This window comes from Mauremys mutica, chromosome 10 (genome assembly GCF_020497125.1).
Source record: "Mauremys mutica isolate MM-2020 ecotype Southern chromosome 10, ASM2049712v1, whole genome shotgun sequence".
Taxonomy (NCBI): Eukaryota; Metazoa; Chordata; order Testudines; family Geoemydidae; genus Mauremys; species Mauremys mutica.
Window position 1 is genome coordinate 16,639,229 of NC_059081.1, and position 19,118 is coordinate 16,658,346.

General features: G+C 38.9%; 1 protein-coding gene across 1 annotated transcript in view; it reads right to left on the reverse strand.

Annotated features, from left to right (window-relative positions):
- Positions 1-19,118, reverse strand: part of NCKAP5 (NCK associated protein 5) — a 338,664-nt gene that overhangs the window by 23,215 nt on the left and 296,331 nt on the right. Inside the window, exons 16-18 of the mRNA XM_045033131.1 lie at positions 15,863-16,002; positions 14,018-14,147; positions 10,888-11,075 (exon numbers count right to left, since the gene is read on the reverse strand). Coding sequence (XP_044889066.1) covers positions 10,888-11,075; positions 14,018-14,147; positions 15,863-16,002 — 458 coding nt within the window. The remainder of the gene's footprint in view (positions 1-10,887; positions 11,076-14,017; positions 14,148-15,862; positions 16,003-19,118) is intronic.

The following is a 19,118-nucleotide window of genomic DNA, read 5'->3' on the forward strand; positions in this document are numbered from 1 at the left end:
CAGGTGCCCCAGAGGGACTGAACCTAACAGGCAACGATCAAGTGATCTCTCTCCTGCCATCCATCTCCATCCTCTGACGAACAGAGGCTAGGGACACCATTCTTACCCATCCTGGCTAATAGCTATTTATGGACTTCACCACCATGAATTTATCCAGTTCTCTTTTAAACACTGTTATAGTCCTAGCCTTCACAACCTCCTCAGGAAAGGAGTTCCACAAGTTGACTGTGCGCTGCGTGAAGAAGAACTTCCTTTTATTTGTTTTAAACCTGCTGCCTATTAATTTCATTTGGTGACCCCTAGTTCTTGTATTATGGGAATAAGTAAATAACTTTTCCTTATCCACTTTCTCAACATCACTCATGATTTTATATACCTCTATCATATCTCCCCTTAGTGTCCTCTCTTCCAAGCTGAAGAGACCTAGCCTCTTTAATCTTTCCTCATATGGGACCCTCTCCAAACCCCTAATCATTTTAGTTGCCCTTTTCTGAACCATTTCTAGTGCTAGAATATCTTTTCTGAGGTGAGGAGACCACATCTGTACACAATATTCAAGATGTGGGCGTACCATGGATTTACATAAGGGCAATAATATATTCTCAATCTTATTCTCTATCCCCTTTTTAATGATTCCTAACATCCTGTTTGCTTTTTTGACCGCCTCTGCACACTGCGTGGACATCTTCAGAGAACTATCCACGATGACTCTAAGATCTTTTTCCTGACTCGTTGTAGCTAAATTAGCCCCCATCAGATTGTATGTATAGTTGGGGTTATTTTTTCCAATGTACATTACTTTACATTTATCCACATTAAATTTAATTTGCCATTTTGTTGCCCAGTCACTTAGTTTTGTGAGATCTTTTTGAAGTTCTTCACAATCTGCTTTGGTCTTAACTATCTTGAGTAGTTTAGTATCATCTGCAAACTTTGCCACCTCACTGTTTACCCCTTTCTCCAGATCATTAAAAATTCACACCTAATTTACACTCTGATTTTATCTGATTTCAACTTCCTGCCATTGGATCATAGTACACCTTTTTTGGCTAGGCAGAAGAGCCTGTTATTAAATAGTTATTACCCATTTAGGTATACACAAGACTGTAATCAAGTCACCTCTTTACTTTTCTTTGTTAAGATAAACAGATTGAGCTCGTCGAGTCTATTACTATAAGGCATGTTTTAAAATCCTTTAATCATTCTTATGACTCTTCTCTGAACCCTCTCCAATTTGTCAACATCCTCTTCAAATTGTTGACACCAGAACTGGACACAGTATTCCAGCGGTGTCAAATACAAAAGTAAAATCACTTCTTCACTCAATTTAAGATTCCCGTTTTTACACTGACGATCACATTAGCTCTTTTGGCCACAGCATCTCACTGTGAGCTCATGTTCAGCTGATTATACAGCATAACTCAAATCTTTTTCAGAGTCACTGCTTCCAGGACAGAGTCCCCCATCCTATAATTATGGACTACATTCTTTGACTACATTCACCTATATTAAAATACATATTGTTTGCTTGTGCCCTGCTTACCAAGAGGTCCATATTGCTCTGTATCAGTGACCTGTCCTCTTAATTATTTACCACTCTCCCAATTTTTGGGTCATCTGTCATCTTTATCATTTTATGTTTTCTTCCCACTCATGAATAAAAATGTTAAATGGCATAAGGCCAAGAACTGATCAATGAGAGCCCACACTAGAAATACACCCATTTAGTGATGATTCCCCATTTACAATTAAATGGTGAGACCTATCAGTAAGCCAGTTTTTACTCCATTTCATGTGCGCAACGTTAATTTTCTATCTTTCTAGTTTTTAATCAAAATGTCACCTAGTACCAAGTCAAACACCTTACCACAACTATTACCTTTATCAACCTAATTTGTAATCTCAAAAAAGGATATTAAGTTAGCTTGATAGGATCTTTTTCCATAAACATGTTGATTTGCCTTAATTATATTATCTTCCTTTAATTATTTATAAATCAAGTACCATATCAGGTGCTCCATTATTTTATCAATGATCAAGGACAGGCTGTCAGGCTTATAAGTACCCAGGTAATTGAATTTACCCTTTTAAAATATTGGCACAACATTCACTTTCTTCCAGCCTTCTGGAACTTCCCCAATGCTCTAAGACTTATTGAAAATCAACATTAAGGTCCAGTGAGCTCTCAGCCAACTCTTACATCTTGAATGTAAGATTATGTAGAGCTGCTGATTTCAAAATGTTTAACTTTAGTAGCTGCTGTTTAACATTCCCCTGATATACTACTGGAATGGAAAGAGTGTTATCAAATGATATGATTACATTATCTGTTTTTCCCAAATATAGTATATTTATTCAAAACGTCTGCTTTTTCTGCATTATTATAGATTCTACCATTTCAATCTAGTAATGGACCAGTGTAATTGTTAATACACTTAAAAAGCCTCTTTCCTATAGTCCTTAATTCTGCTGACCATAATTTCTTCTTCTGTCCCTTTCCTTCCCTTATCACTTTTCTACAATTCCTACCTTCTGACTTATACTCATTACAATCAACTTCCCCTTTCTTCTATTTATTTTATATTATTGTTTTATAGCTGTCTTCACTTCCCCTCTAAACCACATTTTTTTGTCTTTCTTCCTCAATTATGGCCTTTGGGCATCTAGTAAAGTGTTCTTAAACATATCTTAAGTGGTTTCTGGATCTGATTAGGTATAAAAGACTCAGTAGCATAGGAGGGATATTGAAATGGGAACTCACCCTATGAAACATGTGAGATGTGGAATTGTTGATGTTTAGAGCGCTTCTGATTTATTTCTAATTTAATGTTTCTTCATTCTCAAACAAATCAAACTTGAGGCTAGATGATATATTTTTTAATTCTGCAGTACTTTGATGGGTGGTACAATAAAGTCCATTATTTTATTGGATCATGCTCCTGTGGTTTTTTCATTGAAGTTGTCACTCTTATGAGACTCCCAGGACAGTAGATTCGACATTAAATTATGTAATTATCCAGACTCTATTGTTCCTTGATGGAACAAATATTGCATTATTCATCTGAGATTCTCAACACACTCATTAAACATAAATTACACCTCATACTCTCCAGTGAGGTAAGTAACTGAAATTATACCCATTTTATTAAGTAGAAGCACATATAGATTAAATTACCTGACTAAGATGACATAGGTGTGACAATGGCAAAGACAATGATAAAATCATCAGATAAGCGCCAAGACTGAAATTAAGCTACATTTTTGTAGGCCTACTTTTGGCTGTGATGAACCAAACTGCCATTATAAGACATTACAGGCCTGATGTTCTCATTGGGTTCCAGAGGAGGAACTCGGGCTGCAAACGGCCAGAGAAGTAAAGTCTGCCTGGGCAGGGCCAGCACTAGCTGCTTGCAAATACAGCTTCAAAGGTGGATCTGGAGGCAGTTGGGGCTGCTAAGAAAGTGAACAGGCCTAGATGGAAAGAGCCAGTGTACCTGGGAAACGTGATGATTCAATGCAGTCTCCACCAATTAGACTCCGATGGATCCCTGGCTAGAACTTAAAGCTACTACTTCTGGAGGCCTGCTAGGGCAGGGAACCACGGTATGCCACCCCCTCCCCCTGTTCCTTAGTAATGAATGTCTCTAGTGGCACAGCTATCACTCATGTTTGCAGGAGTCCAAATTGTTCCTCCATGTGCCTGCAGGGCTGAACTGAGCCCTAGCTTAAAATTTTTACCATATTAAGGAACAGCAAATTGCTGTACACCGAGCTGTACAGCAAGCACTTTCTACTTCCACAGGCATTATGAAGTATTTCCTAACTAAAGCTACCTCTAAAAGACACTAATATTAAACAATGAGAAAAGGAGGGAAGAGGGGATGGTTCAGGGGATTGTTAAGAGGATACAACTACTATGTTGCTGGTTCAAATCCATTCAAGTCAGTAATGAGCAGTGGATGCTGTTGTCCCAGGGCTGTTTAGAGGACTACTTGAACTGGGGAGGAGAGTCAATTCCTATGTATCTGTGTGAGAACACCACCTCTATAATTGCCAGTCTCAGGAGACAGGAGAGGGATTGAATGGGCTGTCTTTGCATTATTCTCTCTGTCCTAGAAATGACAAGTCTGGGATGGGACAGAATGGGAGGAAGTTGGTACTACCACTGCCCACGCTATACCATTCTGTGGATAGGTAATGAGCCTCCAGAGTCAACACAGTTCCTTTCACAAGCCCCGAATATTTTAAAATAAATACATTAATTAAAAAAAAATAGATGAAGTTGATATCTCATTATCAAGGCTGTCAGAAGGGATAGCGTATTGATCTAAATGTCTGGTGTGAAACAGCTAGGCGCTCTGGAACCACAGATTCCAATCCCATCAGGATCAGCTCAACCTTGCGTCCTTGTGAGTCAGAGAAATTGAGTTTAATGAAGTTTACCGTGTTTGTCTCTTTCGGATCTTAAAAACTGAAGTCATGTCAGCTCCAAGTGGATGTGAAAGATCTAATGGCACTTAATAAGAGGAGGCATTTGCCTCGAGTCCTTGACCAAACTTTCCTCTCCCTCTACTCGTACGCAGTATGCTTTGTGGTGGTTTCCTGCCTACATGCTGCCTCCCGCCACCAGGTACAACTGCAGTTAAGTGGTGCTGGATTGGCTTATGCATTGCTCGTAAAATGCTTTTGGCTCTTTGAGAATGGCAGACATTGCATAATTACTAATTACCATCATTTTGTAAGTCCTTGTTTGGATACTCCATTGTGCCAATGTGATACTTCAGAAGACTCGCAAGTATAATGAGACATACGTTAATTCCCAATCAACTCACTCACTTGTAAAAATTATTGAGTTTATCTGGGAATGTCACCATGTTGATTTCATTCATAAACATAACCAAAGCAGCACTCATTTCTCTGTTGATATATTTGTTTTTCTTCTGTCCATACTTGCCAGCTAGCTCTAAAACCTATTTGAATTGCAAGACACGGTGATTTGAGCATCAAATCTCTTTCATGAATCAGCTGTACAATAAACAGGCACTCTGCTGCATAGAAAAAAAGAGTATAACTTCACTTATGCACAAATAAGCCTCTTTAGTTAATTGGGTCTATAATTAAATCATTGATGTAGTAAACACTGTAATGTGAGGTGAAAAGTCAGTGTTTACATGTAAATCATTGTAATTGAGGAAAAACGGATTTCCAAACTTGCAATGGATACAAACATTTCATCACTCTTCTTCTACAAAAGGAACCTATCCTTTCTGCCCTCACCAAGTCATACCTTGAAATATAAGCAAGAAAAAATCTTTATGATTTTAACTGAACTACATATAGGGAGGAAAGGAAAGAAGAACGACTATATTAAATAAAAACATGTCACTCCATTAGGTAGAGACAGACGAGCATATATTTTTCATGAAGCTTTGGGGTCATAAGAATGATAAACTAACTGGCATGCTTTTCTGCAGCCAGAAAGAAGGCAGTAAAAATAATGAATTATTAGATGTATTGCCACAGCACCTGAGGCCTAGTCATGGACCTGGACCACCTTGTGCTAGGTGCTGTACAAACAACAGGGGAAAGTGACGAACAGACGTCTTGTTTTCTGAGTTCTTTAAAATGTGCTGTGATTTATTAATTTTTATAAAAAACCCACTGAGCTAATGCAAATTGTGAAATAATATTTCCATCTCTGACTTGTCATGATTCAGATTTCAGTTTAACTGGAGCCGAGATCATGATGTCAGCAAGTGGTTTAGGGCATCATCAGTTATTGCCACAGGCAATAGAAGCAATATTCTGTACACTACGGGCCTGATCTAAAGCTCGCCGAAATCAATGGGTGTTTTTCTATTGACTTTGGTACAGGTCATATAGGAGTTCATTAAATTAGATCAGTTATTGTTTAATTAAAAATCAAATTTAATTGCTGCATATAAAAATAATTGTGCTCCCACTTTTGAAATACTGCAATTAGCAAAAATCATGTTAGAAAAATATATTAATCCTATTAATTTAGATGATGGTTTTATCCACATCCTTCAGTTTACTTTAATAATCTTCTTTTTGAAATTATGGGGGGGGGTTTTGTATAAAAATGGTAACTTACTGAAGAATCTGTGTATTTCAGAATTTCCTGGCATGCCTACATTTTCCTAGCTGATTTAAAATGATCTCTTACTGGTGAGCAGAAATTTGCAGATATTAAAAATAGTTTCCAAAACAGAAAGTTTAGGATATCTCAGATCAAAGACTGGATTGAGCAACATTACCTATTTATTTGACATCCTTAGAAACAATGTGTAATTTCTCAAACATTCTGTTTAGTTCCCCCTCTATAAGAAAGGTATTTTGTCTATTGATTGCTTCATATTCTGAAGCCTTGCTATGTAAATACCCTTTTGGTGACTGAATGTATTTGTGTGTGTGTATTTTGAGGGTAGCACTGGTGAATGTGTACTGGGGGAGGAGAGACAAATCAGACTACAATAGTGCCAGGTTAGCAGAGCTTCCTTCCAAAATGTCTCATTACAGCACTGAGCCTGTAACCACCAACTTACTAGTGGTGCCTTACAGGCCAATTTAATTTAAGGTATGACCACGGCACACTGCTCTTTTGACAAGCAGGGTAAACTCATTCTGTCCATCATGACACTTTAAAATAAAAAAAAAAAGCCTTCACATATATCATTCAAGAATTAAATTCCAGGCACGTACCATCTTCTTTTTAGAAGGCCACATTATAGATCACAGTTCCTTTCCAAAATTTGCCTGATTTTTCAGAATCGTTGACTTAGGTCCTTGTTGCCAGTATTCCCCATTTTTTGTGAGTAATGTTCCAAGACACACAAGTCTAATTTAAACAGACTATGGATCTTCTTGTGGCGGACAAATTACAGCTGAGAAAAAAATTGCTGTGCTGGTTCAAACAAGGAGTTCAGGGGCAACCAGCTTTTCATGGTCACTGCTCCTCATTTGTCATTCTGAAAAGTTTAATACTAATAGGCAAATCCCTTGTGTTTTATCGAGCTTTCACTGTTCACCAAGAGGCAACACTGTTTTTGAGCACTGTTTCCAATATTCAAAAAGAAATCTTAAAAGCCCCCCAACTTAGTGCATGATAAATGCTGGTGCTGAGCTGTACCTGCTGTTTTCTAGTTTAATGATGCATTTTTACAGGGTCCTTAAGGCCATTTCAATGAGTTTTGTTTAATTTTAACCTAATGCTGATTTTGCACATTATTTAAACATGAAAAACTATAATATACCAGTAAAAATTAAGTAAGTGCAAATGCAACCTTTTTTAGCCCATTTGATATAATACAACCAAATCTGATCGCTCTATTAATAGCAAAAGACCTTGGCCTTGCAAAGGCAGAATTGCAATATTTGTTTTTGAGACAATTCATTATGTCTACATAATTAAGCTGTGGAATTAAATGTTTGTTTCCCCTCATTTATTCTTTTCTTTTCTTTGTGATTTTCTAATTGTAAAGACAGAGCATAGTCTAGTCATTAGATAAATGTTGGTATATGGTGAAACAAAGTAGGTACATGTCAGGATTTTTCTTTCTAAGTTTGTGAGTGAATTTAGTGTTCAGTAAAGTGCAGGTTTCAGAGCACTGCCTTGAAGGCACAGTGTAAGTAAGAGCTGTGAAAGCTTCCTCCAAGTCATTCTGACTGTTCACTTTGGGCCTAACCTCCAATGCTCTCTGCTATTTAACAGATATTGCCAGCTCTATGGAATTGAGAGATATGGGGGGAGGGATAGCTCAGTGGTTTGAGCATTGGCCTGCTAAACCCAGGGTTGTGGGGGGCCATTTAGGGAACTGGGGTAAAAATCTATTTGGGGATTGGCCCTGCTTTGAGCAGGGGGTTGGGCTAGATGACCTTCTGAGGTCCCTTCCAACCCTGATATTCTATGATTGTACAGTGATTTTCTTAAGCGCACAAATGGGGGTCAAGGATGAAAAATGCATTTTTTTTCTTTTGTGATCTAACCCACTGTGCCACATACAACAGCCCTTGCATTATTTTCTATTATCATCCTCCAGTATATTTACAATAGTGCTCAAAATGTGCTAGGTGCTGCACTGCTACAGAGTAGAATGCAGCTCCCGCTGAGAAGAGCTTACCATCAAAAAGAGAAAGGCTACGGGAAAGAGATTCAATACGCAAAGTGAAGAGAGAGATGACATGGCACAGTTTTTGTTAAGCTGCATTTTTAAAACATTAATATGTTTGCTTAATTTCTGCTATAGTCATTTAGTTTTAGTTGTTTTTTCAATGGGGAAGTCAGGGTTGAAGTGAGGGAGAGGAATGGTGGGAAGAGATTGTAGGAATGAGAAGAGGAGGAGAAGGAGAGGAAGGGGAGAGAAGCACAATGGGATGTGAATGAGGGATTTGGCAGATGAAGGGTTGCAGAGATAAGGGCAATGGGGGAAGAAGATGGACCAACAACCAATGACAATTCAACTAATGAGAAAATATATCCAAGTCCAGATCTCAGAGCTGAGTGAACACAATGATGTCAAGTGGCTCTGAGCCCCGTGGAGGGAAGCAAATGGATGGTTAGCAAAGAGGAGGCATGCAAGCCAGAGCCTTATCTTCTGCAGCACCAGCTAAAGCTGAACCTGGATGCTTTCCAAAGTCTGACCCCTGCAAGTGCTTCTTGACTATTGCTGCTCCTCATCTGAAGGCCACTAGGACCAGTGTCCCAGGAGGTCTGGTTGAGATTAAGGGGCACTGGGCCTGAAGGACCCTGATTTGCACCCTGTGCCCTCAGCTGTAGCTGGTGGTGGCTTCTTTAGAGAAGGAGCCCTGAAGGTCGAGAAATTTTCCTAAGCATGTCCCCTCCAAACTCTTTGAGGCTGCTACTGCTCAAGTGGAATTTCTGGGCCTGGAAGCAAGGCTGGAAGTTCCTGACTTGACAGCTGGTGCTGTCTGCTTTGGGATCATTCGCTCCAGGTTCTAGCCACTGATTCTTTGTTAACAACCTACTTTTATTTGTGTTTCACTGCACTTTTGAAATTGAGGTAAAAAAGCCCCAGCTGGAGAAGAGTTGGGAGAATGAAGACACATGCTCTTCAGTAGTATTTTAAGGGGCAATGGGCAGGATTTAGCAAAAAATACTTCACCTCTTCACACACAAAGTCCAAGTAATCCACCTTTCTGCAGGGAACTGAACAGTGTTGGTGGGGGAGTGGTATGAAACAGGCTGTAGTTAGCACTGGAGGCCCTCTACGGCTACTATTCCAAGATTATAGTCGGAAATATCTGTCAGTTTATCTGTGGACCCATAGGCAGAGATTTGGAGGAACTAGATCCATGTACTGAATCCAATAGTCCATTCTTTAAGCAGCCACCAATGGCTTCTCTATGCCACCTACTTCAGGGCTAGTGTGGACCCTCCTATACGCTCTGTCTGCACTTCTCAGAGATATGGTATCTTAGGTATTAAGTGGTACAGAAGTCCACCGTTTATGGATGATATAAATTAACAATCAGGTTTACATCTACTATGGGGAAAATGCAATTTTCTGTCCATAAAGCACTGAGGTTCAGAGATGAGAGTTGTGTGGGACCTTGATCAGTGTGTTTGAAGCCATCATTTGCTGCATCCCCAGAGCAGAAATTACATACACTCCAGCAGCCTTGGATACAAGTCACCACTCAGTTTCTTCCTTAAATTTAATTCTAGGTTCTTTTAATAAAATTTATACTTACAAAACAGATTTTTTTTTTAAAGTTTACACAGAAGAAAAGATTCTCTGTAAAAACAAGCATTAAAAATGTATTGCACCTGTGACTGCTTGCCATAGAAAGTATTTTCCCTTTTAATACTTGGAATTGTATACCTCACTGAGAAAGAGAGAGAGAGAATATTGGTTTGTGTGTGGGTGGGGGGGGGAGGGGTAGGAATGGATAGAAAACAAGAATGTGTGTGTGGGAGGGAGAGAAAGCGAGAAAGTGTGGTAAAGTACATTATTTCAGAGGTATTGTATGTTGAAGGTGGTAGAGACTGCCACAGTAAGGCTCATACTCTGCTACTAATCTCTTTGTGGAGCTCTTGATTAAGTCAACTGAAGTTTGCACAGAAATTGGTGGTTAGAAAGACCTAGTCTTAACAGAGCTACGTCTGACAATATGATGGTATTTTGGGGAGCCCACAAAACAGTTGGTAATCACAGCAGATGTCCACTTGAAATTTTTTTAAAATATCATTTAATAGGCCTATGCTGCACTAAATGCAATGCAACCTCTTGTAAACTGACAGCGTGGAGCAGCAGCCACAAATGTTATGTCTACACTGCATAGGCGCGTGGGTAGACAGACTTGTCTCTGCTCAAGCTAGCATGCAAAAATAGCAGTGTGGATTTCGCAGAAGCGGGGGCAGCTTGGGCTCAATGTCCAAGTCTAAGCCCGCCTGACTCTCTGGGTCTGAGCTTGGGGGACTTGCCCGAGCCATTGTTTGTGCCACAATGTCCACACTGCTATTTTTAGAGCACTGGCTCGAGCAGTGCTGGCATACGTCTGTCTGCCTGGGCTGGGAGATACTCCCAGCTGCAGTGTAGGCATTTCCAAAGAGAAATAATGGGTTTTACTGCTGTCCTTAAACAGAAGTTTGCCATGAATCTTAGGGCTCCAGAATGTCGCTAATGGTAAGTTTTTGGAAGATCTACAAGATCACCACACTTATGCAACCTCTATTAAAAAGGTGCTTTGTTTGCTTTACTCCCCCTAGAAACTCATGCCATATTTTCAGGTGTCTTTTTGGTTTCATGTAAATACTAATGATGAATGCAGAAAACAACTATAAATGAGACAGATATATTCCTGGGTTAAGTAAGAGGTAATATCATAAAAAGCAAGATAACTCACACTAGGGATCTCTTTGCTCTTGCCTTCTTTACTGGAAGCTCCACTCAGCTGCTCAATAAAACTGTAATGTGTTAATTGTTCAGGCCCATCCTCTCCATAATGGCCATAGAGACTGTGTTGATATAAATCCAAGATTGACATAGGGGTCCCCATAAAGGACTTTTTCACAGTATTTTCTTCTTGCTCAGCTATGGAAAGATTTTAAAAAACATTGCACATTTATTTGAGAGAAAGTTCATGTACAGCTTAAATGGATCACAGTATAATTTTTAATAGCAATACAAATACTTTAAGACAATTGGAAAGGTCAGTGATGGTAATAAAAGCATAACAAAAACTATGTAAAAGTTAAGGGTATGATTTAAAACTACTGAAAAAGGACATTCAAAGTTAATGCTTAAAATTCAGGATGACTTTCTATCCTTAAAGAAGATACAATAGTCTGAGATAAGCAGAGGGGCAAATCCGAGATTTTTAATTTCCTTTCTTTTGTGACTTTAGATGAGATTATTAATTTGACTTCAGTATAGAATTTTTTTTTATTTAAATACTTTTGGTTTAAGTTTTTATCTTCAGCTGTTAATAGCCTTCAAGCCCTAACTTCCTTGGGCACATGCCTATCTTTTGGTTGGCTTGCTTTTGAACATATTGTTTCTTTTATCTACTTTTTCATTTGTTTTATAAATCTTAAATCCTTAACTGACTGGCTGGCAATGAAGACAGTGGTGTAGAACCTATGTTTGTGAGATCAGAATCAGGCTCTATTAACTTGTTAAAGATCATACAGGAAGTGGCAGTGCTAGGAATAGAACGGAGGTCTCCCTACTCCTAGGCCTGAAACCTATGTTAAAAAAGAAAAATAAAAGCAAAGAAACCCTCTGCAACAGTGTGAGACAGCACAAGGGAAGGATGTTCTAGATGGGGCATTTGTTTCTCTACTGGCTCGTGCTGTTACATACATTTGAATGTTACCTGACGGAAGTCCTGTATATCTAGTAGCTTTTGAAAAACACTGTCTCCACTGCCTTCAACAGAGTCACACCGATGTAAAATCCAGTTGAGATCAAAATTAGGATGGTCTGATAGTTGAGGCATGGTGCGAGGGCTCAGAATACCTGGGTTTAATTCCTAGTGTACCACGGACTTCCTATGTGACTGAACAACTCATTAATAACCTGATCCAAACCCACTGAATCAATGAACCATTCCACTGACTTCAATGGGCTTTGCACCAGGCCTTTAGTCTTTTTGTGCTTCAGTTCCTTGCCTGTACAATGGGAATTAAAATACTCCCCTACTTCATGGAGTGTCGTGAGGATAAGTTCATTAATGTTTGTGAGGCTCTGAGACAATACAGTAATGGGGCCATATAAGTATCTAGATCATCTCTGTGCCTCAGACTGCTCATTTCTAAAATGGGGATAATACCTCACCCACACACACAGGTGTCGTGAGGCTAAATCAATTAATGTCAGTAAAGTGTGTTGAGCTCTTTGGATGCAAGTTGCAATAGAAGCAAAGTATTATTACTTGTTTGATCTGGGCAATTGTATTTAAAGTGACCAAGGCAAAAATGTTGGTCTATAGGAGAAAAAGAACCACTTGCTATACCAACATTTTAGGATTTATTTTTTGTTTGCCTCAATCACAGACCAGAATTTTTGCATCCATTTTGGTTCTATCTCTCCCGATCCCAATGAGCCAGCTATGTAAATTAATTGGTCACTAAGTAAAGTGATGATTTTAATTCACAGTAGATGTCAGAAAATTTGAAGGCTGCTGTCATTTAATGCAGGCACGTACACATGATAAAATCCTTTAAAACATTCGTTATGGATAAAGAAATCATTGCACATATGGCAACACCTATTTAAGAAAATACGATTCTCTCATGTTACAATATCATTTTAGAAAAATATCAAGTGTCTCTTTGATTTAATCACTTGCAACATTTCATATATAATCAAAGATTAAACAAATAGGAGCATATCATAAATAAAATAATCAACCTCCTACACTCTCGCTTCAGGTTGCCAACTCTCTGGCATTGTCCTGGAGTCTCCAGGAATTACAGATTATGTCATGTGATGAAACCTCCAGGAATACGTCCAATCAAAATTGGCAACCCTACTCTTGTTGCTGAAAAACACCCAAATGGATTATCCTTGCAAATGCCAAACACTCAGTCCAGCTCCTGGTAGAAAGTAATGGCACCTGGGTATCTATCTGCAGTATCTAGTTGCCTGTGGTACTTTTAATGCACGTATCACTGCAGTATCTACTGTATGTCCTGGGTCAAGTTCACTCCCTGTGCAAAGGGCTGGCACAAAGTCTATGCATCACTGAAGTCTCCCTTAAATTCTCAGGAAATGCACAGGGCTTGAGTGGGTTCACTGGTGCACAGCTCTTGTACTGGCCCTATACACTCCCTTGAATCGTCTGTAGCAGGGAAGCCGAGGATGGAATGGGCCCGGACTTTCCCACTGCAGAGAGTCTTCTCCATAACACACCTAACATACATTGCAGGATGGCTTCCACTGTTGCTGCTGTTTGAATGCAGACAGCAATCTCCTGGGCCACCAATCCAGCACTCAGTTACCTCAAAATTTAGAAAAATTACCCCAAGGAATTCACTGTTGAGCTTTCATGCTAGATTTCAATTCACAGTCGATTCTTGTGACCGAATTTGATCCTCAGAAAAGTGGCAATATACACTGGGAAGGCTGACAGAGCCTTAAATATAGCCGTGTAAACAGTACCACTGTCATAAGACAGTTAGAAAGCTACGGCCATGGCTCATTGGCTTATTTTAACCTACTACTAAATTATGTAATTAAAAAAAAAGTTATCTTTATAATCACCTTTTTATTGCTGCAATAATGCAGCTAAAGACTTTTTAGTTCACCACGGGGATTTATGAATAAAAGCCTTAGAGTTATGCCCACGGTGGCAAGAATGGTGTAACAGAAAACAATGATGCGGATAGATAATAAAAAATACATAATGGAAAATTATATCTGAAGAAAGATAGAGTTAAAAAGTGAAAATAACTACACAATGAAAGACACAATCAGTTGCTGTCAGGATGGAGATCAGAACTATACATTACCATGTATAAATTTTCGGTTACCTCGTTTGTTCTTCATTAAATCTGCTAACTTTTCCCCTGCAGTTCCAAAGTCATTTGTTTCATACTCTGGCTCCGTCTCAGTGTCACTACTGCTGCTAGCAGAATAAGTGCACACTCGCAGTGCCTTGTCCTGCACCAGTAATAATAGCACAATGAGAATGACTCATATACTATGGCAGAATATTTTATTAGGATATAAAACATTTTGCATTCATCAAAGAAAACCTCGGATTTACTAATTGAACTACAGCATTATCGTTCAGCATGTAATCATAACTTTGACAGTATGGGAAATAGCCACTATTATTGTCCAGATATGTCCCAAGTGTTATTCCTGCTTATACCGGGCCAGATTCTCCTCAGATACTCCTCACTTAGTCCCATTGGTTTAAACAGGACTCCTTGAGTGAGTAACAGCTTAACATGAGTAAGAGTGGGAGAATCCAGCCTTTTTCCCTCTGTAAAACTGCTTTAAGGTTGCACACTTTCCTCAGATAATATTTATTTATTCATTTATTTATTTGCATTTATAAAGTACCCATCATATACAATTTTAAAACCTCTCAAGTATTTCTAAGATAGCATGTAGGGCATTCACACAACAAATGACGTGTAGGGCTGTGTAAAGGTTTAATCAACACTTGTTTGGAATGACTAGCATAAAACACTCATGGCTTTACCACCTGTGAGCAATTCAGCCATTTTAATGTCAAGCCCCCCTTCCTATCCTTTGGCAGAGTGGTAGGGGAAGCAATAAACTCCACAATTGGCTCCTTCTCCTCTGGACTCCATGGGGAGGGCATAGACAAATACATAGCTTCCTCTGGAAGTGAAGATCCCTAGTAAAGAGCAGCCCTGGTCCTGATACCACACTCCATGGAAGTGCTGAAGATTTAGGAGTTCAGTGGCAGCAGAAAGGACAGGGGAGGAAGTTACATCTGATATTCAGAATAGGGTGGTATTTGTACCTGGTGTTCTGATTATCAACCAGATAGCAGGGTCGACAAGTACAATTATCACCTGGACCCACTTTTAAAACTTTTTTTAATACGAGCACTTCTTACGGCAGTTTTGGAGATGCTGGTTTTTCCCATGCATTCCTCAATTCATCAGAGATTTAAAATGGCAGCTGCTTATTGGATAAGAGGCATATTCTAACAACAGGAGTATGGGAGTGAGAGGCAGCAGTACTCTAATCAGGATCTGCCACAGACTTGCCAATGTGACATTAGGCAAGCCACTTAACTTATCTGTGTGTACCATGGAGAGCAAGAGTCTGGGCCAGCTTTATAAAAGAACAGGGGCACAAGTTAAAAAAAAGCATAAGACAAAAAGATTAGCATAAATCACAACATAACCAATAGTGAGAGACTTACATGCTAGCTGTGGATCAGTTTAACCACTCCCTTTCTTGAGGAGGTTTTTTTTAAATCATTCTATGTATCCTATATCTCAAGGGTTCTCACTTGCTAACCTGCTGCACCTGTTCTTCCAACAGGGCTTGACTCATTTGGCACTTCTAATCATTCATAGCCCTGCACCCATCAACAGTAGCTTTTACACAAGTGTATGCATTTGCCTATTTGTCCTTTTCATCATTTACAAGGAAGGATTGAAAGAGAGACAGATCATTGTAGGGATTAACAAAATGACAGAAACCAAAAGATTATTTTACCATTTACACTACAATGATATTACATCCGCTCACTCACACCACACCAACAGCAAAACCTAGATCAGGAAAGAACTGTATCTCCAAAATTTTGACTCTTTGCAGTTAAGTATGGCCTTTAGACTAAATATATATGTTAGTTACACTACTGGCATTTTTCTTTCAATGTATACCTTTGTTTTTTTAGTGGCTTTCTTGCTGCTCCAGTCTGGAAGAATCTTCTTGTTTTCCACATTTTTTTCAGTATGCTCTAATGAAACAGAAGTCACCAGAAATTGTTCATGTCCACTTTGCTTTGGAGGGTTAATTATTCCTGAATTCAGAAAGAGATTAGGCAATTTATAGATCTCATCATCATTACACTAACAACAGTGTTTGATTGGGTTTAGGAGTAATCCAGTGTTCAATTATGGGTCAGAGTCTGATACTTCTATTCATGTCAAATCATCCCATTCTTCAATGGAACTACTTGTATAGTAAGGTGCTGTTCAACATAAGGGTGGCAGAATCTTGTCCAAAGCACTTCCCAGTTATGAGGAGGAGAGAAGAGAAGATACAGTTTAAAGTCAGTCTTTGACTTATAAAATATAAACTCTTTGCAAATGAGAAACAAAATGTTACAATGAGTTTTAGGAAGTTGTTAGAAGAGCTGTACTGTTATTTTATATTGTGATGGAGAGAAACATAGCAAACTCAGTTTGTTGACAAAGACACAAATAGGAAATTATACCTTGCTCCAGAAATTTTTTAGATCAAATAGTTCTTTTTATTTACTACATGTATATTATGTAAAACCAAAATGTAAGAAAATAAACTGTGCTCTGTAGAATAAAATTATAGTTGTGTTTTTGGTGACGTGGGGTAAGAAGAAGGGCCAGATAAAAATATTCCAGGAAAGAATGAGTTGACCTCACAATCTGATGTATTCTACTTTTTTTGCATCTCTTCACGACAATTTAATTAAGATACAAACCTTACAAGGTTGGTGCAGTGAATATTAGCATTAAAATCAGTGCAATCTTACTGCTACCAACTTCTTATGAAGCAATTCAATGCTTGCAGTTTCTATTCAATTTGTTATAATGACAGTGTTTAATCATGGAGTCTACTCTATAGCACACTGCTGAATTGAGGTCACACATGTGGCTATTCAAGCATGTAGCATATAATCTATAACTAAGATTTCTCTTCTGAATCTCTCTTAGCTGTGCCATTAATTAACAATACATTTCTTTCGAAAATAATATGTATCAAAATATATTTTATTTAGCTTTGATTCAAAACCTGCAGAGGGGTTTGCAATAAAGACCACAATATGTGTTTGCACTCTAATATACTGCAATGGGAATATGGCTAAATCAACTACATTCCAATATGTTTAATTAAAAACCTTCTCATATACATTCTGATGAAAGACTATTTAGTCTTAGGTTCAATTTAAATAACAGCAATTTAGCAAAACATACTTTGGTGGCCTTACCCTAAATTTAAACCTAACGTCTAGCCTTACATGATCATTAAATGGGATTTCTTGTATGAGGCACAGAGTCATGCAAGGTATGAGGCAATGTGGCACAGAGTCATGCAAGGTATGAGGCAATGTGGCACAGAGTCATGCAAGTTAAATAAATCAGTGTCATTTTTTTAGTTGCAATAAATACTCTGCCTTGACAAAGTGTTAGCAAAAAAGGTTCAGCCGGTAGATTTTTTGCTGGGTTTTTAACAGTTCTCTTTTTAGAATGTAAACTCTTTAGGGCAGGGACCACTGTCTCTTAGTATGTGTTTATATGTTTTAATCTAAGGCTAGATCCACAAAGGGATTTAAACATTTAATTGTCACTTTGGGCACCTAAACCCAAAATGTAGATCCTCAATGCTCCTGCTCAAATGCTACCTAACCCTGTAGAAGCCCACATTTCCATTGGAAAGTCCCCATGGCACCTACACTTCTGCTGGTGAGCATGCACAAAGCTACCCAAGTCCTGACACCCAGCACCCGGCTCCTACCTAAACCACAGTGGGATCCTCAAACTAGATGTTCCCCCACCTAGCTCACCTGTAGAGCCCGATCAAGTGGGCATTCTCAGAGGATACCTACTAACACAGAAGGAGGTGGTAGTATAGCCCAGTGGCTAAAGCACTTACCTGGGATGTGGTCATTGGAGTAGGGGCTTGGACCAGACTCTTCCACATCCCAGGTGAGTGCACTAATCACTGGGCTACAGAGTCACCTTCTCACATTTCATTCTCTCTGGCCCAATGGATGTTTAAATATTTCATACAAAGTAGAACAGCTTCAACAGGAGAGATTTAAAGCTGCATCCAGAATACCATGTAACCCAGTGGTTAGGATATTCACACAGGAAGTGGGAGACCTGGGATTAAGTCCCCTTCTCCCAATCAGGCAGGATGGATTTGAAGCTGCATCTCTCATTGGGCTATAGGCTATATAAGGGGTGGAAATAGCTGCCCCTATTTTTTGGAGAGAAAGGGCTGGGCTGATTTAGGTGTCAGAAGAGGTTTCATGGCTGTGAATCCCATGCGGAGGGAGGTTCCTGACTCCCTTTGAGAGATGGAGCTCAGGCTGCATCCCTCTCCTCGGCACTAGCTTAAACAGCTCCCTGCTCAGTGACTCCCATTCTTAGGCACCTAACTCTCCTCATGCACTGAATAGGGAGCCTGGGTGTCTAACTCAGGGCTTGGATTCCACTGTGCAGCAAGAAGCCTAAACATTAGATGTCTATCTGCCCTTTGTGGTCTAAGTGCACAGTTTTTAACAGCAAAGATCACCAATCCTAACAGGGGCTTTTGCGCATTCCCATAATATAAAGAATACATAATACTGAAGTAGGAACAATTAAAATGTGTACACCACCAAAGCAGTTTAATTTACTCTGTTATTTGCAATATTTCCCATTTTAAGTACAGAAATTACTCCATGATAAAGATAAATGCTGCGGTGTAATAAAAATCCATTCTTTTTACTAGCACTTGTACTTTTAGGCCACAAGCCTGCAAACACGCATACACACATGTACCTTTACACATTGGCAGTCCCATTGAACTCAGTGGGACTATATTCAATTCAGTTTGTATATATAAAGATACCCATGTGTGTGTTTGCTGGATTGGGGCCTTAGCATGCGTCTTTCATTGTTTAGGAGCTATTGTTTTATATGTATAGTTAATTGCACATTCTGCTGATACATCAAAATAAGTGTTTTTACTACTGTCTATAAATATATTTGTACAGTTTAGTAACATATCAAAAGACTTAGGTTTATAGTTGAGGCAAAATATTCATTGGTATAGAATTTATGCACTGAGTCCAAATTACTTTGTATTCCAAGTTCAGTTTTGAAAGCAAGTGTTTATGAATGTATCATTTTAACATTTATTATCACAATATGGCCACTGACAGCAAATTGA